The sequence below is a fragment of the Motacilla alba genome, chromosome 1A (assembly GCF_015832195.1).
Source record: "Motacilla alba alba isolate MOTALB_02 chromosome 1A, Motacilla_alba_V1.0_pri, whole genome shotgun sequence".
Taxonomy (NCBI): domain Eukaryota; kingdom Metazoa; phylum Chordata; class Aves; order Passeriformes; family Motacillidae; genus Motacilla; species Motacilla alba.
Genome location: NC_052031.1, coordinates 2858693 through 2884071, shown reverse-complemented (window position 1 = coordinate 2884071; position 25379 = coordinate 2858693). Strand labels below are relative to the sequence as shown.

The 25379-nt window shown below is 50.0% G+C and overlaps 1 protein-coding gene across 3 annotated transcripts in view; it reads right to left on the bottom strand.

Annotated features, from left to right (window-relative positions):
- Positions 1-25379, bottom strand: part of PLXNA4 (plexin A4) — a 459202-nt gene that overhangs the window by 105301 nt on the left and 328522 nt on the right. For all 3 annotated transcript variants that reach the window (XM_038153056.1, XM_038153057.1, XM_038153055.1), the window contains exons 6-9: positions 13939-14062; positions 10558-10711; positions 7573-7672; positions 4592-4706 (exon numbers count right to left, since the gene is read on the bottom strand). In XM_038153056.1, coding sequence (XP_038008984.1) covers positions 4592-4706; positions 7573-7672; positions 10558-10711; positions 13939-14062 — 493 coding nt within the window. The remainder of the gene's footprint in view (positions 1-4591; positions 4707-7572; positions 7673-10557; positions 10712-13938; positions 14063-25379) is intronic.

The following is a 25379-nucleotide window of genomic DNA, read 5'->3' as shown; positions in this document are numbered from 1 at the left end:
GTTTGTGCTCAGACTCTGAGCCTGCACTCTGACTTCAGCTCTGGTCAGCAGCAGATGTCAAAAGCAGAGACAGGATGACAAAGAAAAACCCCCAGAAGTCCACTCCCTTCTATCTCTGAGAGTAATTCTCTCTACTTTTGCCATCAGCTCTTTAGGAAAAACAACAGCAGCGGCAACAACAATCCACTCCCATATTAAAATGTCCTTTTTTCCCCTCGTGCTTTCTCTTCCTGCCTCAGTAACAATAATATCAGCTCCCCTTTCTAGAGCAAGAAGTCACTCAGTATATTTCAAGTGAGTGGGCCTGGCTTTCAAAACCCTGCTGTAAAGGGAAATTACACGCCAAGGTGAAGTATTTCTTCTACAAATCATCTGGGGACATCATGAACCCTCTGTGATTAAGATCAGTGCCATAATCATAAATACTCCTGCTTTATGACTAAGCTGGAGCTCTTCACTGGAGCAAGCCTGGGCTTTCCCAAAGCTCCCAGAGTCCAGATCTGTTACAGACAGAACTGATTCACCTGACAAGTGGCAGGTAAGAAACTCATATCTCAGAGCTGATGGCGAGGGAAAAAGCATTTTCTGTCCTTCCTCCATCCCTAGTTGTTTTGCCATTCCCAGCCTGGGGCTGGCTGATCCCAGCTATCCACAAGGCAATTCAAAGGCTGCCCTTGGATGGCAGGTAACAGCATTTTCTGGACAATGTGGGTCACAAAGCCATTCTGCTGTCCCTCTGGATCAGTCTCACATCCATCCAGCATCCTGCACTACCCAGCAACTCATACCACAAGGAAATACAAGCAAAACCCCCAAGATCCTCTCAGGGAACATAAATAAGGCCTAGATGAAAGGCTGAGCCTGTGGGAGCCCAGAAACTTGTGAGGCATCCTAAGGAAATGATGGAGTCAGGAGGACACAGGGGCACAACCTTCCTTTGAGAGTATTCCAGACTGGCCCAGGGGTGAGGGGTGCCAGCCCAAATAAGCCCATTTGCAGCTCAGCCCATCTGGAGAGTGGGAAACCTCTTCCCACAGGATGGCAAGATGTACAGGCAAACAGAGAAAAAAAATAACCTGAGGGTGGGCGTAGCAAGAGAAGGTGAAGGCCACAGTGATGGGGAGGGTGAAGGCTTGGTGTGCCAGCTCCAGAGGGAAGGAGTTTCTGGCACGGGTCCATGTGACAGAGTAACACCAATATTTGTTTTGGGAGGACACCTGAGTTAATCTGCTCAGCAAACTCATGGAGAGACAGCAAATGGGATGGTCCAACCACCCCATACTTCCCAGTAAAATTTACTTAGCAAGGTACTCATGCCTGAGTGGTGGCAAAGCCTTCCTTCTCCTCCCCTCCAGGGCTCCAAATGCTGGTAGAGGAAAGGATTGAAAGGAGAACGGATGTGAGAGGCCAGTGAAAACAGAGCCACTATTATAATGAGGGTGCACTTTGAGCTGTGCTGAAGATGGGAACAGACCTGGGTCCTGTCAAGCATGTGAGTCACATTGCATCACCAGGAACCAGGGGAAGGTCTGGGCTGGCAATGAGGAGCCAGGCTTGGCTTCTTCAGGGTACTGAATGGTTTCTGTTGTTCAGAGAACCCACTCAAGTGCACAGGACAGAAAATGATAGAATTACAGGTGACAGTGAAAAATAGGCAGTGGAAGTTTTGGTGAGAGCGGTGAGTCAGTGAGAAGATGGCTTTCAAGAGAAGCGTGGGAGACAGACATTCCTTCAAAGTGCCATTTGACAAAAAAGGAAAAAAAAAACCAACCTTTCTGGCCACAGAGTGATTGTAAATCTGTTTGTCAGAGGGCACTTGCGATGCCATCCTTCCCCAGCCCTTGAGAGCCACAAACACACAGAGGCAATGAGAAGGAGCCTGAAGCTGCAGGGCATTTCTCACACTGCCAGACACAAAGCAAGCTCTGAAAGTTTTGGGAGTTGCAAAGCCTTTATCCTTGCAGATTTTGTCATTCCAGTCCTTCCTCTGTGGAGCAGACAGCAAAAGCAGCTCCTGAGCTTAGCAGATTATTCCAAATGTTGGATCCCAGGAGAATGAGATCCCATTTGTGCCCAGCAAAGGCAAAAAAAAAAATGCTGCAGCCCCCATTAGCAATGACCAGCGTGACATCCATGATGCTGTCATTGCCTTGTAGATCAGTTGTGGCTTTCCAAGGTCAGGTCTGTGCCTCTTCCTGCTGCCATGAACATCTCACTTTCACAAGATCAGAAAGGGAGTGCACAAAGCTTAGCAGGGAATTCTCTGTAAAGGGGGGAGAAGAGAGGAAAAGCAAACTCTGCTGACAAAGCCCCCCAGAATGGAGCTGCCTCATGAAGAGGACATCTTTCAGGAACAGAACTAGAAAAGAGGTGATGAAGCTAAAAACAGGCGGAGTTTGATGAATTCCTGCCTCTCCCCAGTTCTGCAGAGCAACACCTTGAAGAGGACAAAGTAAAGAGCTGGGCTTATCCATCCCCTGTCCCTTCCCTAAGAAACTGGGATAACTCTCATGATCTCCTTTCTGGTGGATCAGGAGATCCACTGAGGCTTGCAGGCATCTCACTTTGGGCAGGGGACTGGAGGGCAGGAGAGCTGGGAAGGCGAGTCCTGTGCTTGAAGCACACCAGAGGAGAGCAGGGGTGGTGGGGGTGACATTGCACAGTGGAAAACTGAGACAAAGTGTCCTAGAAGATCCCACTCAGCAAGAAAATGAGGTTCCCACAGTGCCTGGAGTGGATGGGACAGAAACCTGTGGCCAGCAGGACTGGCCAAAGTGTGACAAGGCTTTGGAATAACCCTGGGCTGCCTTTCCTCACCCCTCCACCACCAAGCTCAGGGCATCAAGCCCTCCAGCTCCTCAGCACATTTTCCAGTAGTTCTACAGAAAATCCTGAATCCTGTCAGATGGAGAACTCATGAGTATTTATGGCTTTTCCCAGTGCCAGAGCAGGTCAGGACATCTGATGCAGGACATCTCAACCAGCACAAATGTGACAGCTCCACCAGCATTTACAGAAGGGGTGGGGGGGAATGGCAATGTCACAGACACTACATGTGGGACCAGGAAGGAATTAAGTGGTTTTCTATTTGTATTCTCCTTGCCTGCAAGGGCTCCTTGCTTACAACACCGGTCAGGCAAAATTTGCAGCTCTGTATTAAGACTCAAGCTCCAGTTCAGTTCAGTCAGTGGCAATCTGGGGAGCAGCTGGATGCATATTCCATTAGGCACCAAACCCACAAAGCCCCAAAGATGTTCCAAACACAGCTGGAATCTACTGACCCCATGGCCAAAGCCATAAATCCTCCCCAGGTCTCAGCAGCCTGGGGTTGATAACCTCCTTCTCTTCTGGAGGAGAGGCACAACCAGTGTTTCCCATCCCTCTCAGACCTTTGGGGTCATGAGTTTCCAAGGTCACACACTGTTGGATTATGGTCTTTTCTGACCCAGAGATGGGGCAGCTGAGGGGCGTTTCAGAAACTTTTATTCCATTTTCAGTCTCATGTGAAGGGTGTGACAATACAGATATTATAATTCACACCATCACAATCAGAAGCCAATTATTTCTTAATTACAAGACATTAGAAGTGTTTCTTGGTCTGTCAGCTTTAGCCACACCATGCTGTAAATGCCCTAAAGCCAATCATCTAAAATTACCCCTCGTGGGTGCCACTACAATGCACCTTTCACAGCTCTGTTTCTCCAGAGTTTCCAGTCTTATTTGTAAGGCCACCCTCTGAAACTTGTTTCCAGTTCTATTTCTCTCTCAGCAATGTCTGTCCCATTCCAGCCTTCTGTCAGGCTTTGAGAACCTTTTACAAATTTATTTCCCACACTACACTGCCTGTGGTGTGCAGGAGGGAGGGATCAGGTCCCTGGGGTCCGGCAGAGCAGAGGGGAGAGGAGATCCCTGCAGAGGGAGAGGGGAGGGCAAGCAGAGGAGGGAAAGGGTGGGACTGGAGGTGGAGAAGGCTTTGTGGACTGACAAGGTCAGCAGGAGCAGGGAGGGCACTGTGCCCTGCCCAGGGCACTGCTGAGGGCACGGCTCCAGGGCTGTGCCCAGCTCTGGCCCTCAGCCTGGAAGGACCTTGGGACACCGAGCATGTCCAGAGGGGACAGCGAGGCTGGAGAGGGGCTGGGACACAAACCCTGAGGGAGCCCTGAGGGAGCTGGGGGTGCTCAGCCTGCAGAAAGGAGACTCAGGGCTGCCCTCATCGCTCTCCCAGCTCCTGAAAGGTGCCTGTGCTCAGCTGGGCTGGGCTCTGGCTCCAGGCAGCACTGACACAACCAGAGCACACAGCCTCGAGCTGGGCCAAGGCAAACTCAGGCTGGAGAGCAGGAAAAAGCTTTTCCAGAAAGGGGAGAAAGCTCTGGGATGGCTGCCCGGGGAGGTGCTGCAGCCACCATCCCTGGGTGTGTCACCAAAGCCTGGGTGTGGCACTGGGTGCCAGGGTCTGGCTGAGCTGTTGGGGCTGGGCTGGACTCGATGGCCTTGAAGGTCTCTCCCAACCTGGTCATTCTGTGATTCTGTGAAGGTGACATCAGCCCTGAGCATCCCAGAAGTGTGGCACATTCCCTGTGCCCGTGCCTACCTCAGGCATCTTGACTCGTCCCTCCTGGAAGGAGCAGGAGCTGGGGTCGTGGGTGCAGACGTGGCGGTACTTGCACCAGTGGCAGCGGTAGGGGCTCTCCACGCACGACAGGCACCTGCAACAGGGACAGAGAGCAATCACTTGGCCAGCTGGCTCCTGATGAGGCCTTAAATTTTAGCTTTTCTATTTTCCAACTCCTGTACTACATCAGTGTGTAGCTCTGAACTCCACACAGTGTTTGTGAGCTCTCTGCACAGTCTGGGCACACAGAACAATCCCTCTGCCCTGAGAACCAGGGACGCCCCACAGCCTCAGGCCCAAAAAGTACAAACAAAAGTGAACTGGGAGGAGCAAACTGGGGGAATGGGACTCCATCACCTGAAGCTGCAATTAGGCAATTCACCCCTGATATGGAAATAGACCAAACTCATATCTGCCAAAAAATCTCCTGACTGTTGTAAATCTTGGGTCCATCCTGGGTCCATCTTGAGTGTAGCCTCTGCCAAGCTCTTGCACTGCCCAGGGTGTATCTATTGAAGGCCTTTAATAAATCCCCACTTTTTTCTCTAGCTCTGTCCAGCCTCTCTTCCAGGTAGTCCAAGGCATCACTGGCAGCCTTTCCCAGAGGGAAGCACAGCCTGGAGAACATTGCTTTTGCAGGAGGACACAGGCTTTGCACTGACCCAAAGAGGTGGATTTGCTCTGGCCTGAGCTGCTTGTCACTGGCCTTTCAAACATCTGATAGGATTAAATAATTTAGATTGCATTCATATCATTGCAACTAAAGGAATAATAAATATTTATTTACTTTGGCTGCCCTGGGCACCAACAATCCAGTCTGGTTAATTCTCCCACACATGACAAATAGGCCAGAGACAAACTGGGATGTACCAAAGCCAGAAAACCAAAGATGAAGCAGGGAATTTTCTCCCCCTGTCCCCCACAGGTTTATTGGTGTGAGTTCTGATCAGGGTGACGAGGTTCCTGCCAATATATTAACTCATATTTTTCATCTCAGAAGAGAAGACTACTGGAGCAGGTACCTGGGAAGCAGAGGGCATATTTAGGGCATCATCTACTCTGGGTGCAGGAAAGAGCCATTCCCTCCATCTTACAAGGTTCTGCTCTCCTGTGCCCAGGGGCTGTGCAGAGTCAGAGCTGCAAACACCTCCCCCGGCTGTGTTACAGCACTGACTGGACCTACACCACACTTCCCTTTCAATTTAATGTGATGTCTGCTCAGCAGCAACCAAACCCAGCTCTCTGCACAGGCCTGGTTGTTCACACTCTGGAGACCTTCATGGAGAACACCTGGAGGGGCTGGAGAGTGTCCAGGGCAGGGAATGGAGCTGGGAAGAGTCTGGAGCAGCTGAGGGAGCTGGGAAGGGGCTCAGCCTGGAGAAAAGGAGGCTCAGGGGGGACCTTGTGGCTCTGCACAAGTCCCTGCCAGGAGGGGACAGCTGGTGGGGGGAGTGAGGCTCTTGTCTCAGGTAACAAGTGCCAAAATGAGAGGAAACTGCCTCAGGCTGGGCCAGGGGAGGTTTAGATGGGATATTAGGATTTTTTTTTGTGGAAAGGGTTGTAAAGCACTGGAACAGGCTGCCCAGGGCAGTGGTGGAGTCACCATCCCTGGAAGTGTTAAAAGCACTTGGGGACAAGGTTTGATGGTGACCGTGGTGGTGGTGCTGGTTGACTTGGGCTTGGTGATCTTAGAGGGCTTTCCCAGCCTTAACAATTTTATGAATCTAGGAGGGCTTTTCCAACCCTAACAATTTTAAGTTGGGCTTTTAGAGAGCCCAACCTTAGAGGGCTTTTCCAACCTTAAAAATTTAGTGGGCTTAGAGGGCATTTCCAACTTTAACAATTTAGGGGGCTTAGAGGGCTTTTCCAACCTTAACAATTTTAGAGGGCTTTTCCAGCCTTAACAATTTTATGATTCTATGCAGTGGCAGTACCTGGAGGGTACCTCGAGGAGACTTCAGGGAGGTAAATTTTCCTGGTCCTTCTACGCCACTGGGTTTTTAATGGGCAGGAGAGAAAAACTCCAGAGCTCCTGTGTGAGCCCAACAGGCAGACACACCCCCTCTCTCCTGTCTCTGTGAAATCTTTCTCAACCCCAATCCACTCTCAGCTCTGGTGCAGCAACTTATTCTTCAAATTGGTAACAAGTGCTTGCTCTGATACATCGAATTAAAAATGGATAGCGTATTATAGTTTGTCAAGTAAGAAACCAAAACACGCCATAAATATTTAACAGCACCATCTCTGCTGCTCTCCCCCCCCTCCCCAACACTTGCTTTCTGACACTGTTTGTCAAAGCAGCAGGAACATGGAAATAAGATTTGCCTTTCCTTGTGAATTGCTGAGCCGCAGTAATTATCTGCTTTTGGCACTTGTGACGGCTCAGTGGTGGGGACAGAGCCACTCAGCCTTGCCCAGGGGTGGATCAGCCTGCTGCAAGGACATCTTCTGCAGGGATTTGTGGGGCTGCTCCACTGGGGTAGCTCCTGAGCAGCCCTGGGTGGCAGCTAAACCCCAGGAAAATGGGGTGTGAGGCAGGGAAGGTGCTCACATCATGGGTAACGTGGTCTTGAGGGATCAGATGGGTTCAGTGCATATCCTGCAGGAACCATAAGCTTTATTTTTCCAGGTTGGAGGGTTCAAGTCTATGTTAACCCATGGATGAGGGTTGGAGGTGCATATGAGGAGCCAAAAATCCACCAAAAAATGAGCAATAGGAAGATAAGGGGGCCAGGTGCTGAGGGCACAATTCAGTTCTGACTCAATTCTGTGCCAAATTGCTCCTGATTTGATGCTCTGCCTGCAGAAAAAGTGGTCCCCACACTCTGAATCATCTCAGGAGGCACCCACCATTGTGGGCACCACACAAGTGACCCCAGCCCCTGGTCACCTCCACACTTTAACATCCTCCTGAGGGACACGTGCCCACAGGAAACTGGCACCAAAGTTAATGAACATACGAGTTGTGGACGCTGCAGTTGTAGAAGACAAAGCTGGTGCTGGCAAAGGTCATCCCCGTTTCCTTGGACTTGAGCTGCAGCTGGACAATGTGATGGTCACCTGGGGGGAAAAAAAGCACATCAGGGTGTGGCTGTGCTGTTAGCCCTGCTGGCCAGGCCACCAGCCTGAGTCTAGAGCTGTTCTACAGCACCTTGGCTGGGCTGTCCTCAGTACAGATGTAAAACAGATGTAAAAAGTTATAAAATCCTTCTAGAGGCCAGTTCTCCCACAAGTACAGTGTGTCTTTGCCACTGGAAATTATTATGCCTGGTAGCAGGGTCTGGACTGGAGGGTGACAGCAGATCTAATTTCAAAACTGTGCTGACTGAATTCATCAAGTAGGAAAACCAAGCTCAAAGAATGAGTGCAGATGTCTGGAATTTGGAGGCCATTAAAGTAAAATTTTGTCCTTAAAGTTGGTCCATACTGCTGGTTCAATCAACATTCCCAGAGAAAAAGGGCACATGGACATTCCTTCCATGTTCACTCACCCCACTCACCCCAAGCACCATTCCCCTCAGCCTGTGGCTGCACAGAACCCATGCCAGTGTGAGAGATGTGAAATCCATTGCACTTCCAGAGGGATCCACCCATTTCTGCAGCTTTCCCTTCTCACCTCAGCTCCTCCACACCATTTTCCAATTCTTTTTCCCACTGCTCCCAAGCTGGGCAGCCAGCTGCTGCTTCTTCCCACAATTCAGAGAGGGCAACCAGTGGGTGCAGTAATTTGGTGGGGAGATGACCCAGATTTAATTCAAGATTTACCTGGGTGGCCCTTTCCCTGCTATTTATAAAAGGGCACTGAGTGATAGGACAAGGGGGAATGGCCCTAAACTGAAAGAGGGTAGATTTAGATGGGATATTAAAAAGAAATTCTTCCCTGTGAGGGTGGGCAGGCCTTAGCACAGGTTGCCCAGAAAAGCTGTGGCTGCCCCTGGATCCCTGGAAGGGTCCAAGGCCAGGCTGGACAGGGATTGGAGTAACCTGGGATAGTGGGAGGTGTCCCTGCCCATGGCTAGGGGTTGGAATGAGATCATTTTTCAGGCCTTTCCAACCCAAACCAATCTATAATTGTATAATTTTCCTCCTCACCTGAAAGATTCATTAATCAATGAGGCCAGAGTGAACTTGACAAGGGATCACAACGAGCACCTCATGCTCACTCACCCACCTTGGGGCACACACACCCCACACACTTCACTGAACACATCAACCTGCCCGTGCCTGGCCCTGCTGCCCATCTGCTCTGCCATATTCAATGACTTTGCCACCATCCTGCAGGTATTTTAAACCAGGACATGGGGATTGGATGGCCCCAGGTGGGATAGTCACACATCCTTTGGTTCAAATCCAGCCTCTGGCACTGCAGGGGGAACTTGGTTATTGCAGAGGTGCAGAGCAGCAGCTCTGAAGCTGTGACAAGCTGCAGGTGCCCTGAAAGCAGATAAATCGCTCCCTCTTGTCCTGTCTCCACCTTTCACTGCTGTTTTTGTTTGCTGGTTGATGATAGCCTGGCCTGGGACAGATGTCCATACCAAGGAAAGAATTTCTGGTGCCTGTCTTGGTAAGCAAACATGACTGATAACTAAGTGGGACTTGAAAGTGGTGACAACCTCCTGGGAGCTTGTTTTGGGACTGCAGTGGAGAGCACAGCAGCTGTGTGCAGCTCAGGGAGAGCACAGGTGATGGTGACAGTTCATGTCACCTCATTTTCTGCAGTCTGAGGATCCCCAGAGGCAAATTTTACAGCAAATTTTCACAGGAAGCCAAGGACAAAAATTGGCAGCATCCTCTCTGTGTCTCATGGAGGTGATAGCAGGGTCAAGGTTTTTATAGTAAGTCTCTGTAAAGAGCCACAGGAATTAGTGAAATTACCCATAAAGTTTGTTAGAAAAGGGAAAGGAAAAGGTGCAGGAAGTTGTGTATAGGGGAAGCACCCTTGGAGACATTTTTCTGTGCTTTGGGAGAAGGAGCCAGAAGCAAAAGCTGAAGGCAGTAAAGGCCAGGAATTGAGACAGGGAGCTGAGCACACAGACTTAAATCTGGGAGGAGCAGGGTGAAATTACAGACAGGATTGTCCAGCTCTGCAGGAATTTCTGTCTGTTACCTGGGATGGGATGTGTTGAGAGCCTGTACCCCAGGGGTGTAACTACAGCCTGGCCAAACGCAGAGGGAATATCCCACATCCACGTCTTGTCTTTGCTGGATTCATGCAACTGCCACTCGGTGGCAGCCTGCAAACACCTCGTGTCACACAGAGGAGCACCTCAGGGCAGGTGCTGGGGCTGCAGCTCAAGGCTGGCACTCCTGAAGCAATCTCACATTCACACAGAGCCGTGATGTGCAGCTCCAGAGTCCCTCCTTCTCCCAGGGCTTTCCTTGCCCTCTCCTCAGGCTCTCAGGAGCCAAATCCTGCCTTGTGAGGATGCAGGATGATGCCTCAGGTTTTAGCTTTTATTTTTTCCCATTCTGTGCTGCTTTAGTGTGTGGGTCTGGGCTTCATATTATGGGATGGGGAGCTCTCTGCACAGAGCAGGGAGACAAAACAATTCCTGCTCCAGCTGGGACCAAGGACAAATGAGCCAAAGCTCAGCCAGGAGCACAAACAGCGTGGGCTGCAGAGAGACAAACAAGCAGGGTGGGAGTGCCTGGGCTAAAGCTGGAACGGGACAATGACCTGCAAGGTGCAAATGGAGCAGAGCTGAGCCAAGGCAGAGACCCCGGGAGCGCTCGTGCATTTTGGGACCATTTTGGTTGCTCTTGGGTGCAGCCCTGGCTGGGCTCTTGTGCTGCCCAAGGTGGATCCATGGAGGAGATCCTTTCAATAAATCCCTGCTTTATTCTGTGACTCTGCCCAGGCTCTGTCCTAGCTCAGCCTTCTCAAGGCATCAAGGACGCGGGGTGTGGGGTGAGGATGGGAGGCAGAGGAGCTGTGGGGTACTCACCATTCTCTGTGATGATCTGGGGCACCTCCTTGGCAGCTGGAGAGATGCACTGGATCTGGCTGCCCACCACCAACCCATCCATCTCCGAGAGGTCCTCGAAGGTGCAGTTGACTCCTGCTGACAGCTCGGGGACGTTGTAGGTCTCCAAGACCAGCTGCAGGCAAAGAGGGAGGGAGGGAGAGAAGGAGAGGCAGAAAAAGAGAGAAGAGAGAACACTCAGCCAAACAACAGAGCTGGGCCAGCAGGAGAGAATTACACTGGAGAGGTCGGACAAAGAGCCTCTTGCTAGAGAGAGCATCCTCCTTCAGCAGAAAGCAGCGACTCGGGAGAGGGACGAGTGAGGAAGGGAGGGCACGAGATGCTGGTGCTGGCACAGGTGGCAGTGGCTGTGCAGGGACACCTGCATGGCAGTGTCCCAGTGCTGGCTGGGAGGTGCAGGGGAGGGAGTGCTCGCTGTCTGTCATGCAGGTGTCAGGTTAGGCAGGGAGTCTTTGGAGCCAGCCGTGGGTCCAGGGCTGTGGTGGCCGCCAGGGCCCGCGGTTTCTGAGGAAGGTGACTGCTACTCACAAGAGGCACTCTGCAGACTCCAGAGAAACTGGAGCGCTCCAGTCTAACTCTCTACGGGCTGCTCTGCCAGCACCAGCAGGGGGGAGCACTCTGTCCCCAAGTTCCTGTGTGAGGAGAGTCTAGTTACAGCCTTCAGTCCACCACAAAAAAATCCCCTGTCTCTACAGGCACAGAAACCTCTCCTGCCCATCCCACCGAAGAACCAGTTGGCTCCTCGTGCTATCCTGGGGTTCCATATGGGAAAAAAAAAAAAAAAGCCATGAAGGAGGATTTGCCCATGTTTTTAGAGTTCACTCTTTGGCATTGCTCATAGTCATGGGAAAATGAATCTCAGGGCTGGTTTGCACCATGTCCATGCTTTGGAAGAGCACAGTCATGCTGTCAGGTTCCCAAACAAAGGTCCTGTCCCACGGCTCTCCATCACTGAGGGTCCTGCTCAACTCACCAGGTCATGCCTGAACACAGAGTGGCACCCCAGGAGACCCCTAGCACCTGGCAATTGGTGTAAATTTAGTGGTTTTGTGACCGAACACTGGAGCCGACCACTCAGCACAGGCTCAAATGCAGATGTTCTCCACACTTGCCTCGTCCCTGAGCTGGCTGAGGCCCCCTCTGAGGTGACAGCCACTGAAAGGAGACACAGGAGCATGCTGAGGTGTTGTTTGTACCAGCACAAAGAGCGGGGGTCAGTCCAGGTGACAAAGCGGGACAGATGAGAAGGTGATATAGCACTCAGCGCTCTCACACACTGTGTTTTCCTCACTTAGGGAAAGGCTGGAGCTGGTTCTCCACACTAAGGACCATCAGGGAGGAAGGCTGAGCAAACAGGCCTTAACCCTGGATGCCATTGAGCCTTTGTGAGAGTAGGATCATTTTGGTGCCATGGGAATGGCAGTGGGAAAGGTGATTTTTTTTTTTTTTTTTTTTTTTTTTTTTTTTTTTTTTTTGTCTTGGATGAAGAACAGGAAAAAAAAGGTTGTGTTTGGATGGGTTTTAGCAGTGGAGAAGTGGAATCTGTCCTCCTTAACAAATCTCCCTCTGGGCATGGGTGATGCAGGAGGAAGCTGTGCCATGCAGAAGATGACACTGGTGGGCAGGCCAGTGCTTGGCCACAACCTCCATGAGCAGTGCACACCCCAGGCAGACAAGAAGTCCTACATCCCACACTCCTGGGACAGCATGGAAAGCATGGAGCCTTCCCTCAGCAAGCAGCTCTTCTCAGAGAGCCCAGAGCAGCAGCCCTGGGCTGAAACAGGCTCAGGTAAGATTTTCCAAAGCCCTGTTAGTGCCCAAAATTTAAAAGCATGGCTGACCACAAAAACACCTGCTCTGCCTCCATGGGCAAGAACTCACTGTCACTGACACATTGGTAGAACTCAAGATCCTGGCATTCTAGACTTGAGATTTGACAAGGACACCATCAACCCTCTGTCTGTTCCCCTCCTGGTTTGCCTCTGGTGATGGGATGAGCTGGGTCACCAGCTTAGCTGGGACTGGGCTGAAACTTCCATCAAAAGGCCCATGCAAATTTTTGGGTAACAGATGATGGCATCTTCTGATCCCAGCAGCTCTGGGCTGACTCACCGTGGGAGTAACCCAGAGGAAAAGGTCTCTTATTCTGTTATCATTTTCAGTCTCCCTGAGCCAGCCAGTCCCCCAGGATTTATTCCAACATGAAAGAATTCAACAGCTACTGAGAGAATAAGGAAAGGAAACCTTGAACTCCCAGAAGAACAAAGAACTTAAGATGTCTCAGATCAGTTTTGTTTGAAGCCTGGGGAAAGTAAAGTCACAGCAAAGTTAAGAGGCTGAAACAAAGCAGCAATGATTGGACATGCAGGCTTTGAAAGGCTGATTTCATTATCCCTGGAGAAATCCAAACCTGTCACCTGGAAGGTGTCTGGCAGCTGCCTAAATTCCATTTAGGCCTTTCAGAGTGTGGGGCTAATGACCAACTTGTCTAGAGATGGAACTTTTAGGGCCTCGGTTACCAACTTAATTGCAGCCCAAATTAGCATGGTCAAAAAGACAGAGCACTGGTAGCCTGAGAGAAATGGGGTTTTGTCTCCTTCTTGGAGCATGTTGGGATCTCACCACATCTGGTGCTGCTGCCATGAGTCAGGAGGGAAACCCCAAACTGGTCAGATCTTCAGCAGAGATGAAGCTCATGAATGATCAGGATCATCTGCTGCTCTGCCAGCATTCACTATGTGATTTCCTTGGCTGCTGACTGAGTAGCTCGAGGCCAGAAAGGTTAAACCTCTTGCTGTGGAAGGTCACAGGAGACAGCAGGAGCCCTGGAAGCCTCAGGTTTCTCTGCAAAGCATCCTGCCTCTCTGCTCTGCATGCCTAGTGCTGGAGCAGGATGGACTTCCTGGCGGCTTAGAAGGAGACATTTCCATCCAAAATGATAGGAACTTGGAACTCACTGAAATAATTAATACCATCCTTCACTTGGCCTTCTTCTAGAATGCAATTTCTAACCACGAAAATATCCCTTGCCTAAAGCTATTCATTAATTCCTCTCCCAGGGCAGCACAGGACACAGAGTCCCTTCAGACTTGCCCTCACAGACAACAAGGAAGACTCTTCCTAGTCCACTTCAAGACTTCTAAACAGAGAATAACCAATGCCAAAACATCAGAGAATAACCAATGCCAAAATGTCCTCCTGTGGCAAATCTTTCCTGAGACAGCAGAGCTGCTGGGGAAGTTAACGGAGTCTGGAGAACCTCTTGCTGCTGAATCCCTGGATCTGCCCCGCTGCACAGGCAGGTGAAACCCGAGGAGAGGGGTAGGGATGGTCATTCCTCACCAGAACGTTGTACTGGGAGACGGAGATGTTGTTGGGGTGCACGGTGAGGCGGACGCACTGCTTCATCTCCGAGGCGAATCTGCGCGGCTCGCTGGAGCGCTCGCACCGCTCCTTCCTCGTGCAGCTGGGGAGACAGGAACACACAGGGACAGGGTGAGCACAGAGCCAGGCTGGCAGCCTGGGGACAGCTCTGGGGTGTGGGAGCAGCAGTTAGTGTGGACAGTCGGCTCTGTGCTCTTTGGGATGGCACAAGTGGAAAACCCCGCTCGTGCCCTGGCGCGCTCCGGCTCGTGGGATCGTGGAGAATATCCTGAGCTGCAGGGGACCCACAAGGATCATCATGCCCAACTCCTGGTCCCTGCACAGGACATTCCCAAGAGCCCCACCACGTGCCTGAGAGCATTAACTCTGCTGCTGGCAGCCGTGGGATTGCTCAAGCAGGCTGGGGAGTCGTCAGGAACCTGTAAGAGGAGGGAGGGTGATGGCTGAAAGCTCCATCCGAGCTGCAGGAATTCTCTGTCTCCCCACCCACAGGAGGTAGCCAAACTCCCAGCCCTTCAAACTGTGCTGTCCAAGGGCTGTGGGACACCCCAGGCAGGGCTGTCCTTGTAGAGAAGCCGAGCACAGCCCATGTTTTTTGTCCCTCCTGAGAATGCTGCACACTTGTGGTGCCTCTGGGCTGCTGGTACCTCACCTCTGGAATGGGACCACTCCTCCAAGCAGTTGTCCCTGCACATTAAGGAATTTTTGCATCTGCCTTTGTGGGATAGATCAAGAAACACTTATAATGTATTGTAATTCAGAAATAGTTGGCTTCTGATTGTGAAGATGTGAATTATAACATCTGTGTTGTCTCACCTTTCTCATAAGACTTAAAAATAGAATGAAAGTTTTTAAAACACCTCTCAGTTGCCCCATCTCTAGGTCAGAAAAGAGTATAATTCTACATGCCTTGAAAATGGCTGACTGGAAGTGCTGAGAGTTGAATCTTAAAAATTCAGGTGTTCCAAATAAATTTGTGTGAAATTTGTGTGTGCACACAGCTGTGCTGCACAAATGCATGAAGTTCACACCACCCACAAATTGTTGATGTTTTCAGCACTGTCACTACCCCTCATCTCACCTGTGTGGTGCAAACACAACCCAGAAAGGTGGATTGGTGGCTGTTTGCCCCGTTTCCACACAGGTTTGCACTTGTTTAACATAAACCACATCTGTATTTCACTCCACACCCGCCACCAAGGCCATTGCTCCAAGGAAGGTGTCTGCCTGGAAATCCACAGGGTTAATCCAAGAGGACAGCTCCAGCTGCATGCCAATTACCTGCTGCCATTAAGTTAATGTTATGGACTTGCACAGGGTGTCTTCAATGGATTTTGTTATTAGCAGTGCTATTACCCCCCATTAAAACCAGCTATAAAGACTTAAGTGCGGATGTTAAATTATTCACCCGCTCCCAGACTTCAGAGTCTCACTTGTGAGAGAACCTGGGGGCTGCTGGAGCTCCAAGATCACCCCTCAGCATCCCTACTCCTTGGAGCAGAGACCGCACCCTCGTGCATGGCGATTTGCAGATGAGGATCCATGGAAACACACGCCAAAAAACTCTATATGTGTTTAATTCAAATGTTACAAAGCTTGGGGCTGCCTAAGATTTCGGGGCTTGGCTTGTCTCTAGTGACTGACTAGGTAAGGTGAACACCCCAACTCCAATCTCCAATTTCTCTGTCTTTCTGGCAAAGGAAAGCTTTGTATTTCCAGAGGCAGGACCCATGAAGGGATATTTTGGCCCTTCTCAGCACACTTTGCAGGTTTGAGGGAGCAAAAGGAGCATTGCAGCTCCTGCTCTCTGTTCCCCAGGAGTCCTCATCCCATTAAATCTCCTCTGCCACTGCCACATGCTGGATCAGGAATTTTAAATGGGCACCCTCCAGAGGACTGGACCAATAGCCCATTAAATACCCCCAAAACTGTAGGTCCCCCGTGGTGGCACGAAAGCCAAGAGGCAAAATGCTGACCTGAGATTTTTCAAGCACTTCCATAAAACAAACAGCCATAGCAATCCCATTTAAGTTCCACGGGGTTTGAGAGCTCCTCTCCTGGGAATAGCTTGGAAGGGAAACCTTTTTGGGCTTAGAATCAAAACACAAGTGCCCAAATTCTTCAAGACGTTCTGTTATCTCCCATTTATTTCCTTTAGCTGCAGCACAACAGAAATATCTGGATTTTCTAAAATTAAACAGACTCAGTTCAAATCTATGGATATGGATTAAGCATCCAGGAATGTGGTTTGTATTCCCAATCCCACCACTGAGCAGGAATATAATAATCCACATTTTACCTTGCTGTTTACAGGTCACACACATTTAAAAAATGAAACTTTTCAGACCAAACTCTTGCTGCATATTAGACTGATGTGCCTTGCAGCCTTGATATCTGCCATAAGGGGAAAATAAAGTCATCCAAATCATGAATTTATGAAAAACCAAACCAAACTAAGCCTGGGTTTAACATAATGTTAAGGCTGCTGTGTCAGGGTCTCAGGAATTAGGGACTGCCAGACTGAAAGCAGCTTCTGTGCTTCCAAATCTGCTGCCTGCACTCACACACTGCAAGCCAGATTTTAATTACAGGATCACAGGTTATTATTCCTTTTTTCCACAGTGACCTCAATTCTGGCACTTCCTAACTTTTGACTTTCACTGTCTGACTTTTTGAATGCAATTCCTCAGTTGGAAAAGCCCTAAATACCTGTGCCTGGTGCTGGAGTCTGCTGGTGGGGGAGCTCGGCTGAGCTGGGCTCTGGGTCAGGGTTCAGGCTCTGGGGTCAACACCCCAGGGGAGTGACCACAGCTGCCTCAGGAATCAAATCTGAGGGGTGGAGCCTCCTGCCAGTGGGTTTGGCAGGTTTGTGCATGCAGAAAGGAGTGATGGTGGCTCCTCTCCAGAGCATTTTGTCCATGGTTTACCCCATCTCCTCTCCCATGACCATCTCGTCTCTCCTAAGATGGAGCACCCTGTGGGTTCACACATCACACAAGGTGTCTGCCCAGCACCTGCAGCTGAGGTTCTCCACGTGGTGGGTCTTCCTGTGATGGATTGCCCTGAAGGAGGGGAGATTTAGGATGGATATTATGAAAAAAATTCTTTGCTCAGAGTGTGGTGAGGCCCTGGCACAGGTTGCTCAGAAAAGCTGTGGCTGCCCCTGGATCCCTGGAAGTGTCCAAGGTTGCATGAGGCTTAGAGCAACCTGGGATTGTCCCTGCCCATGGTAGGGGGTGGAACTGGATGATCTTTAATGACTCTTCCACCCCAATCCTTCTGTGATCCTACAATTCAGGTGAGCAGAGAAAGATACCTGACACAAAGAGACCTTCTCCCTCCAGCCTTCCTCTGCACTGCCAAAAATGTTCTGCCCCTCCACAAAGAGAGGAAAAAGCAGCAGAGGAAGTTGTTCCAACATGTGCAGAGGAAAGTCTTTCCCTCCAGCACCAGCCTCTGATCCCTGGGTGGTGAGGCTGAGACACAGGGACAAAAGTGACAAAGGATTGGTCACAGAAGGATCTGCCCAGAGGGGACGTGGCAGCCCCAGAAGTTCAGCAAACTCTAAATAAAGGCAGATGGACTTTTAATCAATAAGCACTTCCAGGCCCTGCCTATAAAAGTGATTACCTGGAAGGCAGCTGGGCTGAGGGAGGGATAATGGAATATCCCAACCTCGACTCATCATTTCTGCTGTCTCTGGTGACAGTCATTGTCCACCCTGGGAGCTCCTGTGCCTCTCACCTGGTGTGTTTATTATTGTTTACACAGAAGAAAACCCCTTTTACTGCCAAATAAAACACCTGTAGCCCCAAACATTCTGAAGGTGCCCATACACCAAGATCCCTTTCCTCTGCCACACTCCCTAATTCCCTGCTGTAACTGGGGGATGTGTAGCTCCCGCCCAGTGGCACCACATTCCACTTCAGGCCCCTAAAAGAGCATTTCCCACCCCTGAGCTTGTTTTGGTGGTGCTGCAGGCACAAGACATCGCTGGGTGCCTCACCAGCAGCTGCTCTTTCATCATCAGCTGTGTCTTTAACAATTCCAAGAGTCCTGCTTTGCCCAAAACCATTAGCACAAACACTGAGGAGCTGCTCCTACCACTGAACCACGAGGAATGTGATTTCCTCCTCATCTCCCATTAAGAATAAATACCACTGGTGCTCACCTTCTGTTCGCCAGCCACCAACCAATTATTTTAATAATATTAAATTAATACTTTCCTCTTCTCTCGTGTCTCTCCCCCAGGAATCTCAGAGGGCTTTGCCTGCAGCTAATTAAACTTCAGGATTCCTCCATGAGGTTGGAATTAGCAGGCAGAGACAGGAAAGTGAGGCATAGACTGAGAGCAAGGCAAAGCCTGAGGTGGAGGTCCTGGTTTGGGATACCAGAAATCATCATTAAATCCCTAAATCAGGCCATTAAATCCCTAAATCTTGGCCAAACCAAGCCCAGACTCTCATCTCCATCATCCCGTTGTAGACAAAAAACCCCAAGCCACCACCCTACACACATAAACCCCCCCAGCCCCCCCAAAAATGACCTTTACTTTTCACCTGACCAAGCCTTGCTTGTTCATAACCATAACAGTTGAAAAAGGAGAAGATTTGGATTCTGTTTTATTTTTTCCCCATAGTTTCCCAAGAAGCAGAATGAAATATCCAGCTTTTTGAATGTGAGACCCAAAAAAGTCAGTTTTCTGGCAATGGAAAAGGTCTTATCTGCAATTCTGTTAATTAATAACAAATATCAAGACAAAAGAGTGGTGATTGGATCTGATCAGAAATTGCTACTCAGAACAGAGTATTTGGGGACTTTTTACAAGTGGCAATTAGCACACAATTTTTTTTTTTTTTTTTTTATTCAGGGGGAAAAAAATACCATCCAAAATTTTTAATTCCCAGAAATAAATTCTAAACAAATGAATCCTTTTTGGAGGAGCCTCACCATTTGATGCACAGCAGTTTTCTTTTGACTCTGGCTGTTCAGGTGGGTTCTCAGAGAATGAGAGGGATGTGAAAAATCTGTGTTTGATGGCAAAGCTCAGAGACAGCTCAATGGTTTGGGTCATCCCAGCAGCTCCAAATGACACTTTTCCACCACCACCAAACAGGTAATTTGCTGGAATCACTGTTTTGCAAAAGGTTTTGACATTTCAGTTTTCCTTCCCGGTTCCAAACAGTGACATTTCCCTAAGGGGATAAATTCTGTCACTCTCTGATGGATCATCTCAGCCCCCCTTTCCTCACACCTTCCCTCCAGTGCTGGGGGGCAATCAGGGAACCCCCAGTCACACCAGCGAGGAGGGGTCACCAGGCCAGGGTGGGATATTTTGGTAGGATACAAGTCTCACGTTGGAATTCTCATTTTCACCCCCAAACTGTTCATTCCTGAGCTTTTTGTGGTGTAGGGTCCCTCACAGTGGGGTCCTCCCCATGTGCAAGATGGAGATGTTGCCCCATCCCAATCTTCACCTCTTCCCAGTGGTGTGTATGCAGCTTGGGCAAAGTTCCCATTCTTTTTTTCACCTCTCTTTAGTTTTTTTCCCCGTAAAATTCAACCTGTTCCCTTCTTTTTTCCCTCAGATTATCCATCTGCCTCCCTCACTCACAGCACCACCTCCAGTGGTCTCCTTTCTAGGTGTGTTGGATATAGACACCCAAGAAGAAAAATCAGGAGCAGGCTACAGAAGATGCGGGGAATCTTTCAAGGAAATCTGGTTTACTTCTCATTTAGAAGACCATGAGTATCCCAGATCCTGTCCTGGATCATGACAGGCTAAGAGACAATGATTTTCCATTTCTTCCATCTCCAAGGGAAAAATCTGAGAATTCCCAGCCCAGCCAGAGCCCATGGCAAGCCAGGCTGTACCAGTCAAACTGAAAAAAAACTGAACAGATAACAAATTTGGGGTCTGAAATCTAAGATGGGGTGCAGGCACGGCCTGGTAGGAGCTGTCCTGTTGCCTCCACACTGTCCTTGTCCCTGAGGGGAAGGGTGATTTGGAGATGTCCCATCCCTGGAATTGTTCCTGGCCAGGTTGGATGGGCTTGGAGCAGCCTGGGACAGTGGGAGGTGTCCCTGCCATGGCAGGGGTGGCACTGGATGGGCTTTAAGGCCCCTTCAACCCAAACCCTTCTGTGATTCTGCGATCCCTACAAAAAGAAATAACAGCAATAGTGACTTTTTGTCAAATCTTTGGTTTTGTAACACACCAGAACTTTTCTCCTAGGCCAAGCTGGTGTCACCACATTTCTCTTCACAGGGAAAAGCAAGGCACAGTTCTTCCCAAGAATATTCCTGGGTTTCACGTTCTCTGAACCTCAGAGAAAGGAAAAACAGTTCTTACCATTTGCTGTGCCTGTGTTTGTGCCAAAGTGGAATGCAACATGGAGATTGCTCACCCAGAGTGATGGTGTTTTGTTTCCTTGGCCTGTCAGGGCCAAGTGTGTGTTTGTGTCAGGACTGTCGGGGGGCAGTCACGAGATTCTGTGCAGTTGTGTGCAGAGTTGAGTGCTTGGCAGATTCACTTTAGATGTAATGTAATGTAGTGTAATATAGTGTAGAATAATATATATATTAAAGTAATTAATTAGCCTTCTGATAAGATGGAGTCCTCCTCATCATTCCTCCTTCACTGGGGCATTTCCCTGCAAATACTAAAGCTGGAGCAGCACAGAACCTAGGAGGGGGCAGAGGGGTTTCTGGCACTGCTGCAGCCCTTGGGTTCCCCCTCTCCCTCCACAAAACCCCAGCTTCAGGCAGAGGCCCCCTGTCACCATAGGACACGAAAGAACACAAACACACACTGCTGTTCTCAAGGTGAAGAAAAAAAAAAGAATGTTTCTTTTCTAACTCCAACACTTATAGTTTTCCAAAAGTGACAGTGGATTGGAGGGTGACAGTGCCACCTCTCCAATAACACTGGACAAACTAACAGTCTATTAAATTTCTCCTCCTCCATAAGGAAATGTAAAACAATGAATTATTTACAGAAAGCATGCGGGAAAGTTCATTACAAGAATGTAAACATCAAAAAAAGCTTAAAAAATCTTAAAAAATCAAGGCAACAGGCCTCATTCCCCAAGCAAGCACGGGCTTACAGCCCGGAGGATGCCCAGAGCAGCCTGCCAGCATCACCCAGGGGTGCCTGTCCCCATTCCCGGGAGGAACAGGCAAGTCTGAGACGCCTTTTGGCAGTGATCAGCAGAGGGAGCTCAGTGGAAGCCAAGTGCAAACCCTGGGAATGGCATTTCCAGCCAGGACTGGGGGCAGCAATCCGGCAAAGGGACGGCAGGACAGAGGTGCTTGGCTTCGGGAGGCCCTGGAGACCCCAATTACCCAGCTCAGGCTCATCAGTCTGCTCCCTCTTTCAGGGTGAGATGCAGTGTGACAGCTTCATTCCTTAGTGGGGAAAAGTTTTTTGGTTTTTTTTTTGATTTTCCAGTCGGAAAGAAGGGTGAGAAGAGAACAGAGCAATTAAAGGAATCTGGGGATGTGTTAAGAGGTTTGTTTTAGCCCAGGTCTGACCAATGTTCAGAGCCAGCTTTGGGTCTCCTGAGGTGGATTTATCACCACGGGGGAGCAAGGCTGGGGAAGGAGGGAGCAGATGAAATTTGCCTTTCCCTCTGCTGGACCCAAAGCAATTTTCTGGCTGGAGCCAGGAAAAGGAAGAAGACTCAGTCCCACTCTCATGTAAAGTTTAAGGTCAGTTTTAGCAATGTTTTGACATTTCCAGGTTCCCTGGGGGTCCTGAGAACACGAATGCCATAAATGTCGAGACACAGACATAATTGACCTTAAACTTTACATGGCCATGTGGTGAATACCCCACTCCCTCCCTGCCCTCTCTCTTTGGCCTCCAGGCTGCCCAGGGCATGGCTGAAATTTAGCTGTCCCTGGCATCAAGAAGTTAAATTTGACCAACTGCCCAGGATACTCCATTCTGGACAAAAAAAGGCAGGAGATGCTCCAGGAAAAGTGACAAATTCAGGCTGGGATAATGCACAGGATTATTGCTGGGAAACCTGTCCTGCTGGTGAGGAGCTTTCTCAGCAACTTCATGAGTATCTGAGGAAGGAGTTGAATATTTCATCTTTGGCTCTAAGCACAAACAGGCTCAACTCCCCAGAAGCTGCTGTTTGGGCATCAAAGATGAGCTGGACAAAGGGGGGAAAAGCCAGTGGGGGAAGTAAAAGCTGTAGGGTCTTTAATGGGTGCTATTTGAGGGTCTTTAATGGGTGCTACCAAGAGGTAGATTTTTCCGAAGGGATCTGGAAGTAGAAACTCAAAAAATCTGGAATTCATTCTGGAGCTCTGCATCTCCCCCGGATGCAATTTTTAAGGGACCACGAGCCACAAAAATCTTCAGACCACCACCCAAAGCTGCTCTTCTCAATGTCCCAGCGGGGCAGTCCTGAGTTGAAAGAGCAGAACTCCATCCCTGTCCTCGGGCTGCATTTTGGGGAGGGAAAATCTGCCCTGCCAAAGCTGCCTCCCCCCCCCAGCACCACCGCCCCTGTCGCTTGGCCAAAACGGAGTGGGGCTGCTAATTGCTCTGCCTGCTAATCTATTCTAATGAATGGTAATAGAAGCCGAGTTTCTGCCCTGATAACTCCGCCGGCTTATGCTGCGGAACCGCAATCCCCCCGCCCGCCCCTTATCTCTGTCCCCAGGTGGGCTCCTCCCTCCAGCCCAGCAATTGTGCGAGCCCACCCCCGGAGCCCCACGGGGCGTGGGTGCAAGGGATTTACTCCTCCATCTCCCGCCCTACAAAGCCAAGCGCTCCACTAACAGCATCCCTCCCCCCTGCTTTGGGGGATTTCATGCCCCTTCTCCTTTCCATGAGCCCCCTCTCCAAGTTTCAGCATCCCTCCTTCCTGTTTGGAGGATTTCATGCCCCTTTTCATTTCCCTGAGCCCCCTCCCCAAGTTTCAGCATCCTTTCCCCCCTGCTTTAGGGGATTTCATGCTCCTTCTCCTTTCCCTGAGACCCCTCCCCATATTTCAGCATCCCTCCTTCCCGTTTGGGGGATTTCATGCCCCTTCTCCTTTCCCTGAGCCTCTCCCCAAGTGTCAGAATCTCTCCCCCCTTTCATGCCCCTTCTCCTTTCCCTGAGCCCCCTCCCCAAGTTTCAGCATCCTTTCCCCACACTTTGGAGGTTTTCATGCCCCTTCTCCTTTTCCTCAGCCCCCCTCCTCAATTTTCCAGAGCAGTGGATTGTCTTGGCCCTGCTAATCTTGCCTGGGGGAGGCAGGGTTGGAGCATCAAATGCAACCATGAGATCCTGTCCTGGATCATGACAGGCTAAGAGATGATGATTTTCCATTTTTCCCATCTCCAAGGGAAAAATCTGAGAATTCCCAGCCCAGCCAGAGCCCATGGCAAGCCAGGCTGTACCTGCAGGCAAGAGTCAAACTGGAAAAATGGAACAGATCAACAAATTGGGGGTCTGAAATCTAAGATGGGGTGGTCCTGAACCCCGGGGCTGAGGGGAAGGTTCAGAGGTGGCCCCAAGGACCACCCCAGGTCATGCACGGCTGGGGTGTGGCCAGGGAGCAGCAATTTGAGTGCACACACCTGTGTCCCTCCGCAGGCACATCGAGATTAATGAGATTAACAGGAGCATTTCACATGCAAATCCCTGGAAATTTGGACCCTTTGTCCAAATAAGGAGTGGAAATAGTTTGCTGGCACGAGGGAAGGAGGGTGAGGGAATGATGGAGGGGTTCTGTGGAAGGTGATGTTGAAATCTACTCCTCAGCTGGTTGATATGGAAAGGTGGAGTTCCTCAGTGAATCACAGGATCATGGACTCACGGACAGGTTTGGATTGTAAAGGACAATAAAGATCATCCATGGGCAGGAACCCTTCCACCACACCAGGATGCTCCAAGCCTCATCCAACCTTGGACCCTTCCAGGGATCCAGGGGCAGCTACAGCTTCTCTGGACACCCTGTGCCAGGGCTTCACCGCCCTCACAGCCAAGAATTCCTTCCAAAACTCCATTCCTAAATCATTCCTTGCTGTAGAAGCAGTCTGAAAACAGCCAGCACCTGTGTGTGTGACAGATGTGGATCTCCTCCCTCCATCCTCTGACCCTTCCCAACCTCCTGCAAGGGTCAAAGACACAAGGAAAGGACATCTCTGAAGCTGCAGGGTCTCTGCTTTGCAGCCCCTTCAACCACAGCCCTCCAGCTCCTTTTGCTGCTGAACTTACCAGGCACAACATGAGCCTGGTAGCTTAAAGGAGGAGGAGAATCTCAGAGCACAAAAACCACAGGCAGGAGGCAGAACTCGAGCCAAAGGCATGAGAGCTGCACTCAGTCCATGGCACTGAGGTGGTCCACAGGAAATGAATCACAGGAATCTGCCTTTTGCCATCTGCCCATGAATGGCTGAGCTTCAAATGAAGATGGAGAAACCCCTGGAGGCTCATCTGAAGGCTATCTGAGCAACACAAGCTCCTGTCTCTGAGGAGGCAGCAAAATAACTTTCCCCACACTGAATTCACTTGGAGTCATTTTAAAGAAAATTAAAAGAAAACGAAAGAGAGAGAAAGGGAACAAGGCTGCTAGATAAGGCAAGTAATTAATGAACAAAATGACTTTTCCCAGAGAGCATCCTATCATGGTGCTTCCTATTCATGCTAATAATATTTGTGAGTGTCGTCCCCAGAACCTGGGCTGATAACACCTACACTCTCCCCTGCTCCTACATGCTCTCCTCTGCAAGGGCTGATGCAAATAATCTGTTCAAAGGGGCTCAGGTTCTTGGTTCCTGGCCTGATTCAGAACATCACCCCCAAATTCTTTGTGGGAGCTTCTCTCGAGTAACTACAAGGGAATTAATTTGGTGATTTCCTTGTCACTGTGGTCCAAATGCCAAATATCTGTTGGTGAAGATGATGGGAGGTGCCCTTGCCTTCAGAAAGGTCAAATTTGGGATGTCCTGCTCAGAGGTTGGGGCTGATTAGGGGTGCTGAGTCTTCCTCAAGGCTGCAGTGAGACCTGGAAGTCCTCCAGGTGGAGGGTTTGGTGCCACTTCAGCCTTGTCTCTTAAAAGGCAAGTGAGGATCTGTGTTCAAGGAGGTTTTCCAGGAGGTCAGGGAGCCATGGGAAGGGCACTGTAAGGAATGTTCACTCATGCAGACACTGAATCCCTGCCAGCCTCAGCCAGCACCTCATTTCACTGCTCTTTTGCTGTCAGCATCTGCTGTCCTGCCATGGGGGAGCACAGCAAGGAGAGGAAAAACATTCCCACAGGACAGACTGATCAGGCCTGAACGCTTTTCATCCAAATCCCCCACCCCTGGAAACCTCTGGAGCAGTTTTACCCAGAAAGGTGCAAGGCAGAGGGGATCCCACAGAGTTTCTCAAACCTGACTCTCCCAACCC